This window comes from Limulus polyphemus, unplaced genomic scaffold (genome assembly GCF_000517525.1).
Source record: "Limulus polyphemus unplaced genomic scaffold, Limulus_polyphemus-2.1.2 Scaffold2228, whole genome shotgun sequence".
Taxonomy (NCBI): domain Eukaryota; kingdom Metazoa; phylum Arthropoda; class Merostomata; order Xiphosura; family Limulidae; genus Limulus; species Limulus polyphemus.
This window is the reverse complement of record NW_013667838.1, coordinates 67,727-76,357: the sequence shown is the minus strand read 5'-3', so window position 1 is coordinate 76,357 and position 8,631 is coordinate 67,727. Positions and strand designations below refer to the sequence as shown.

The following is an 8,631-nucleotide window of genomic DNA, read 5'->3' as shown; positions in this document are numbered from 1 at the left end:
ACACGTACAAACTGTAAGGTAAAGATATAACCATCACCCACCATAGTGTCTGTGTATTCTATCAGCTTATACACGTACAAACTGTAAGGTAAAGATATAACCATCACCCACCATAGTGTCTGTGTATTCTATCAGCTTATACACGTACAAACTGTAAGGTAAAGATATAACCATCACCCACCATAGTGTCTGTGTATTCTATCAGCTTATACACGTACAAACTGTAAGGTAAAGATATAATTATCACCCACCATAGTGTCTGTGTATTCTATTAGCTTATACACGTCCAAATTGTAAGGTAAAGATATAACCATCACCCACCATAGTGTCTGTGTATTCTATCAGCTTATCTTCCTGAACTGGTTCGTACTCTTCTTTTTTCGCTTCCTTCAGTAAATCCTTCAAAAAATTCTACACGAAACCAAACCATTTACTCTACATCTATGTATATGTTTCCAAATTCTCAAATTATTTTATAAATACGTTATTGTTTTTCACAATATTCACTTCATCTTTAGTTATATTTAATAATTGATTCATCTTATATATATATATATATGTACATATGTAGAGTACAAAATTATTACATTATTGATATTGAAATCGTCGGTACTTGGAGAAACTCCATAATTACAGAATTGGGGGAAAATCAAGACAATTTTACGTTTCACAAATACATAATTTATTTTGACCATGGTTTCGCCAGTAAATGTTTCATCAGGTAGAGACTGAAATGTTTTGTAACGTTAAACAAAGAACCGAAAGTGACCTTGACATTCACCTAGAGACAAGTAGGGAGGAACTTGAGTTGGTTTGGTTGTTTAGAGATTTTTCTGGATTTGTTTCTAAAATTTCCAGACAGTCTACTCTTTTTACCCTTTCCACAGATATGTAATCTTTTGGAGGTTTTTTTTTCGGATCAAATTGGTGTTTAGTTTCAGTGAGGTGGGATTCAAAGGTTGAATCCATTTTCCTTAATTTCCAGCTTCTGGAACGTTCTTTAATTCTCGTTTCTATGGGACGTCCTGTTTGACCTATATATACACTAAAGCAGTCTTGACACATTAATTGGTAAACATCACTGTTGCTGTACTTTTCGATTCTGTCTTTGTTGTTACCCAACATTTTTCTTAGTTTGTTTTTACAGTAGAAGGCCGGTCTATAGACTTCTTTGTTCAGTGTGTTATATACCATGTGAGAAGGTTTTCCATTTGTTTTTGTTGTCGTTTGGTACAGTATGTGGATATATTGATTTTAAATTTATGGCTTTCAATTTTTTAAACAATGTGTTAATTAACTTTGTTGTATTTGTTTCACAGTTTTTAATTCAGTTTTATAATCTTAATATGACAAGGGTGCAGTGATAAGTCTGTGTAACAAACTATGGAACATGGCAAGTTTGTGAGATATTAGATATCTTGAAGAAGCATGTATGATGTTTTCACTATAAGTCGGTTTTATAAAGATTTTGAAGGAATGTATGCCGCTATTTATGTCAATATTTAAGTCCAAAAATTAATGTTTTTGTTTTCACCAAGTTCCAAAGTAAATGTAATAAATTTGTTTTGTGAATTTAGAACAGTTACAAAATTGTCGAGGTGACATTTGGACCCTGTCCAGAGACAAATCATATCATCAACATATCTATACCAATATTTAACGTGTTTTGCATTATTTTCATCACTAAATAATTTCAAAATCTTCAGAAAACCGATTTATAGTGACACCATCATAAAGTCTAAAAACAATCCAGAAAAATCTCTAAACAACCAAACCAACTCAAGCTCCTCCCTACTTGTCTCTAGGTGAATGTCAAGGTCATTTCCGGTTCTTTGTTTAACGTTACAAAACATTTCAGTCTCTACTTGATGAAACATTTACTGGTGAAAACATGGTCAAAAATAAATTATGTATTTATGAAACGTAAAATTGTCTTCTGTAAAAAAAAATATTGTTTTTAATTAAAAGAATTACTAAAAACTTTACAAGATAAATCAGGGCACAATTAACCCTTCTTTTTTAGTTTTTCGGATACTTTTAACTAATTACTGCAATCATAAGTTTCATTCGTAAATTTCTTAATTTCAAGTAAAACAAATTTGAAACAGGCTAAAAGGAACATAAAATATAAAGTAAATAAACATAAGCGAAATTTTTATAATAGAAAAATAGTTTTGCACCATTAGCCAAACATGTTAACGCAACACGTAATCGAATGTGAAAAAAGTTATTCAACTAAAAAATGACAATACCAAAAATATTCGTGAATCATTGAAGTTAATTAAACTTACGCAATAAAAATGATTTTATTTCAGCTTGTCCAACAGTCTCAAATACACCGTACATATTTCAACGGTTCTCAACACACCGTTATCGGGAAATTTAATTATGCAAGTATTACACTATTTATACCTGTATTCAATCATGTGACAGCTTAATCTAAATACTTTGTGCAGAATATCGCGCCATCTACATACATTCTACTTCATTAATCCCTCGACCTTATTTGATATGTTTTTTTAACTAGAAAAGGTGTTTTTAACTGCATTTATTTACGATTTTACACAATTATCCAAGAAGAATTTTCCCAACCTTTAGCTCGTCTGCTTCAATAAATCCGCTTCCATCAGTGTCGTATTCCCGCCATATCTGGAAAGAAACCTGTCCCCTTTTAATCTTAAAAATCAAGCAAATAAATAAGTATAAAATGCTTTCAAATTGTGAGTGAGCTGCCTAGGATTAGTAGAGGATTTTAAACATCACATACAAAATTCGAGGACCTAGTTACTATATCTTTAGGATAAACATAAACCAACAATATCCATAGCTTAATACAACGAGTCCAATATATTCTATCGAAAGCTCTGTTCTTTAGAAAAAACTACAACATACTGAACAAAACTCGTAAAAACATGAAGATAAAAGCTATTTGTGACAAGACTTGAAATATGCAAGACTATTTAGTGTAACGACGATACTTTGTTTCCTTACTGGACTCGAAATACAATGAACTTACTTTTTTTTATTTTAAGATGACAAAACCGAACTGCCTAAATAGTTTTCTAATGATACGATATTCTGAAAATTTACTTATGTCACTGAACCATTAATCCTAAACAATTAAGTTTACAAGTTATTGTTTAACCACCGAAAGCTAGCGAAGCACTAGAAATCAATAAGCTAAAATGTTTGATAAAAATCACTTTAAAAGGAACGTTAATAGATATTCTATGGTTTTTGGAGTTGAAATTGTAGTAAACATGAGAGTTTTATATATTATGTTCAGTGAATCTCGTTTCCAATTTTCTTCCAATTTCCCAGATGTAGAATTCTTGGTAATTATTACAGATAATTTTATAAATGACGTTGCTATTTTATGATTCTACATAATTTCTATTTAACAATGGTTTTAATTCCAAAATGCTGTTTTTACATGCTTTTGGCTTTGAATCGGAAGTGAACAAATTAATCGCACGTATTTTTTTCCAAACACAGGAGTATACACAGTATGTAACAAAACGTCACATGACCAGAGTTTGCTTAACGGCTTAGTAAAGGTATCTTAATAATATAAATAAACTACTTTACAGCATCAGATTTGTTACTTTTCTTTAATTGGACACTCAACGTTTCGCTTTACAGCTTCTACATAAAAGTTCCAATAAAACACAAACCGTAACTGACAGTACAAAGCAGTAAACCCTTTGAAGCTTTGTACTGACAGTTACAGTTTGTGTTTTAGCCGACCGTTTATTTCATGTATTCAAATGTCTGTTATAGACCAATATGCACTATAGAAATTAAATAATTAGTAAAGGTAAATTTTTATGTTCTGTTTCATTTGTTAGCTAGAGGGAGTTCCAGGTAATCGATAATGTAATTTGACGTTAAGTTTACGTTAGTTTTAGAAATATCTAAGACATAGATAGATTACAAATATGTAACGTTTCGTAAAGCGTCAAGTGAGATGAGATAACAGAGTTATCCAGTTACTTTGTACAAGTTGATTTTTAAGAGTGTAAATGTAGCACTAAACATTTTACGACAGTTTGAAAATGGTTTAAGCTTGTAGAATGTTTTAAGTGAAAGAATCTTTCCGGTCAAATCTTCGTAGCTTTTCCTTACCGTCCGTGGAGACAAGCCATGTAATTATTATTCACTTTCAAACAGCTGTTAAAACAATTTCATGTAAATCCAAAAATAATCAGGAAATAAATAATAGTGCGGGCGAAGAGAAATCCAAATTTCTGACCACCCCTGGTTTTAAACCCAAATCCCTACCTCGATAATGTTCAACAACAGTATTTAGTTCAGAGAGCGGCTGTGTTGTTTATTTAAGATGGCTTCATTGATTTTGCGTTTGTTGATGTTTAAGTAAATTACTCGTACGTGATGATGACAAAACTTTTTTGAAAAGTTGTACATTTGTTACAGTGTTAAACTTACAAAACAGCTCTCCTCTTTACCCATCCAAGCCGTCTCTAAACTTCATTCTAGAACTATATTTTGTCTCCCACAAGTCACTGCCCACGAGACATTTCATTCGATACCAGAGCCCATCAATTGAGCTGAACGATAAGAGACAAAAGATTCTTTGAAGCGCTGTTTATTTACGCAGTGTATGTAATATTTTAAAAGTTACGGCATTTATAAAAGCTGGCGAAGCATGGAAACCAATAAACCTAAAATTTGTGATACAAATCCCGTTAACTCCAATTTCTTTTCTCACATTCCTCTTAATTTGTCCATTTGAATTTTCAGATTCAAATACAGATATGTGTAAAAATAGCATTTCAGACCTATTGTTTGTCTCCTACAAGTCCCTGACCATGAGGCCTTTCATTTTACATCAGAACTCGTCTGTTGGGCTGGACCACGAGAGACTATTAAAGTCGTCTTCTGCATCTATAAATACCGTTTCAGAGAATTTTTTTGTCTCTTATTGTTCAGCCCACTGACAAATTCTGGCACTGAGAGAAAAGCCTCTTGGGCAGAGACTTGTGGGATCAGAAGCTAGATCTGGAATGCTATATTTATACGCTTCTGATTTTGAATCCGACATGGTCAAATTAAAATGACAATGGAGAAAATAAAAACACTGGAGATTAAAGTGATTTTTATCACACATTTTAGACCTATTAATTAAGTTCACATTTTATAACAAAGTTAGTTTTGAACGTCGATAGATGAGGAAGCATGTTAACAAATATTAGGCCTAAAGGTTTACATTTGCCTGCCTTCCACAGATATGGTTAAATTAATTTGACTATTCACTAAAGCCAAAACCAAGCATAATAAACACTACTTTAAACTCATTACACCCATTACTCACTCAGCACAGAACCCTATGTTTATCAAAAAATGTAAACGTTGTAGGGCTAATCGTCAGCACACTGGAAGACTAAAGAAACCTTCAGTAAAATTAGCCTAAATCATCGTTTTATCACTCCTTCAACCACTTCTATCTTCGAAATGGGAAACGATAGTGAATGCTTCTCTGAAGCCGGTTGTAAAATAAAATTGCTTGCTGGATTGTATCTTAGAAATTTGTGTAGACATCACTGTTAACACTTTCTGTCACATCCCATCGATATAGGCCAAGACGCTCACAGGTCCAACGTCCTGCTATACGCTACTGAATGTCACACAATCACTCATTTTTTAAATCACTCACTAATGGTGTAAAGTACTTTCAACAACACCCATCGTTCTTTACTTGAGAACTAACTATGGTTTGTACTTTACAAGGCACTATGAATACTAAAAATGTCAATGTTGTTTATTAAATTTGACGAAGCAAAGATAGACTGAATCATGTTTCACTGTGTGTTCATTTCCTTTGAACTTCACGAGTGTTACAAAAAACACACACACACACAAAACTGATCTTATAAAATGAATCTAAATGTATGAAAATTGCTATTAAATAATCAATTGAATAGGACCTGAAATTGTGTCCTTTGTTTCCTACTTGTGTATGATGGTATAGACAAACAGTCTGGAAAATAATAGACGCGGCTTGTCATGACAGTCAACATCATATTGTTTACAAATAGACAAATTTGTCACTCCCACATAGACAGCCTGGCGGCGTTATCAAAAACAATAACCTAACACTGTTTGTTCATAGACCTGTTGCTAGTTGAATAAATATAGTAAATAAAAACAAGTTGAAGTTAATTCAAATATCAAAAATTGAGCTCTAATAAACGAGAAATGTAATACTATTATGTTTAAGGGAGTCACCCAGCATACAATTTCCACGCCAAAACAAAAAAACATTTATATATCCTATCTGGCTAAGGTTTAAAGACAAACAAAAACAGTTTTAATCTAAAAGATATTTATTTAATGGAAGAACTTCTATATATCTGACCTGGCAAAGGTCGTTTGGAAAAACAAAACCAGTTTAGCTAACAAATCTAAGAGACACTGATTCAGTGAAAAGCTACCCCGGTGCTCAGTGGTAAGTCTGAGAGCTTATGACGCTAAAAATCTGGGTTTGATACCCATGATGGGTAGAGCACCGACAGCCGATTGTGTTACTTTGTACTTAATAACAGATAAACAAAACAAACCTTAATGAAAGAGCGTCTATATATCTGACCTGATAAAGGTCGCATGGAAAAGTTACAAGAAAAACAAAAACAGTATACAGAAGACTATTACTGAAAGAGTGTCTTCGTATTTGACTCAGCAAATGTCTCAAGGGTGTAACATAAAGCAACTAGGGTATAGCCCGTCAGAAATATGCATAGCTATATACTAACCTTACATTTCATAGCTAACTGAAATAAATTTTGAGAAACCAAGCTTGACCAACAAAGAAGCAGAAAAGTGCAGTGGAGGCAGTCAAATGTCGTTAAGTTCCTTCGTGAGCCAATTAAAATTAAGATCATTCATGAAATGAATTCGTGGCGTATTCATAGAAAAATTATTAGTAAAAATCAGTTAGATTAACAACTTCTAACACATAAAAGAGCCAGTGCCACTACGTACCAACAATGGTTTTTATGTCTTGTCGCGTAGCAACAAAAAAATAACCTAATATTTTTGTTAGTCTGTGTACTGTAAGTATAAAATGAGATGTACAGACAACAAAACTGGAAAAATATTTGTTGACGTTTTATTTAGAGCCTCCGTTGATTAAATAGTTTGTTTTTTTATTAAAAACGTTGGTGATATAACAAAAAAACTTAATTCAGAAACGATTTAAGTCTGAAAATGAATCGATATTTTTACTTTCATGATAAACGTTATACACTTGGCTCTCGTCGAGGTGATCCTATACTACGTCTTTACTTCAGGCTTATTATACCAACACTCACTACACTTATAAGGTTTCATCACCACCACCCTTCCACTGCCACCTTTCACCCCCGTCACTAAAATCGTAATAGACAGACAGTAATCAAACTATTCTATCTGAATAAATTTATTTTGGCTTTTATGACTTCTCCTATTGCGAGAAATCGAGTGTGACTTGATACACACTAGCTCTTATATAGATTAGAACTTGTTGTATCTAAGCGCAAAATGTTACTTCAAAGTAAGCTTTCAAGGAATACATCATCACTACGCAGATGTTAATTAATTGTATGTAACAGCCAAAAAGAAAATAAAAAGAGTTAATTTTCACTCTTCACATTGAACTAGAAAAGTTAACGTAGCCGCTATACTGGCTGGTTAGAAACCAAGGAACCAAACTTCAAATGTGTTGTGTACTGTCGTCACCCTTACTTTAACATTTTAGCACTAGATGGCTTTTCTGGCGAATTTCATCTCAAACGTCATATTAAAACATGTTTAACATATATGTGGCTGTCGATTTGGCATTTGCTTCTATCAGTAGTATACTTATATAATGAGCTGAAACTTTTGTTACGGTGTAAAAAATATTACAAATATAATTTCTGTCAAAACTCAGCGATCTTAATAAAATATATAACTTACAAGCCGCATAACAAAGCTCCCCAGTGAAATGTGCTGTGTATTTGTAGCATATAACAAAACAGCCCGGTGATCAAATAATCACTCTGCGTTAGCCAAACAGTAAACTAGCGTAAAGTATAATGTTCTCATTAGTCATCCTTCATGTTTCCTGGTGTCATGTATTCACTCGTACCGTATATTGTGTAGAATAATTATAATAGAAATAATATTTTGTATTTTCTATCTTGCCATATCTACTTGATACTGTTGTTCTGATTACGTGACGTCATACAAAGGATTAATCCATCATTACAAGTATTTGTGCCATTTCGACTGAGGTGTTGTCCACATAATTATTATTTATTTATAGCTAAAACGTTGTCCACATAATTATTATTTATAAATAACTAAAACGTTGTCCACATAATTATTATTTATAAATAACTAAAACGTTGTCAACATAATTATTCTTTATTTATAGCTAAAACGTTAATCCCGTCAGTCTATGATTATTCTTTCGTTCTTACTGCAAAGTTAACCATATAATTCTTCTATCTTAATGTTCTGTAGTTATATTGTGTTAGAATGAACATCGTGTTATGTAGACTGGATGTTAGAACGTCTTACTGAACATCGTGTTATGTAGGCTAGATGTTAGAACGTCTTACTGAACATCGTGTTATGTGGTCTGGATGTTTG

At 32.6% G+C, this 8,631-nt stretch overlaps 1 protein-coding gene across 2 annotated transcripts in view; it reads right to left on the bottom strand.

The window, feature by feature from the left end:
* The window catches only part of LOC106466333 (calbindin-32-like), a 60,983-nt gene that overhangs the window by 10,245 nt on the left and 42,107 nt on the right, over nucleotides 1-8,631 (bottom strand). For both annotated transcript variants that reach the window (XM_013926610.2, XM_013926611.2), the window contains 2 exons: nucleotides 2,593-2,649; nucleotides 322-411 (listed from right to left, as the gene is read on the bottom strand). In XM_013926610.2, the coding sequence (XP_013782064.1) occupies nucleotides 322-411; nucleotides 2,593-2,649 (147 nt within the window). The remainder of the gene's footprint in view (nucleotides 1-321; nucleotides 412-2,592; nucleotides 2,650-8,631) is intronic.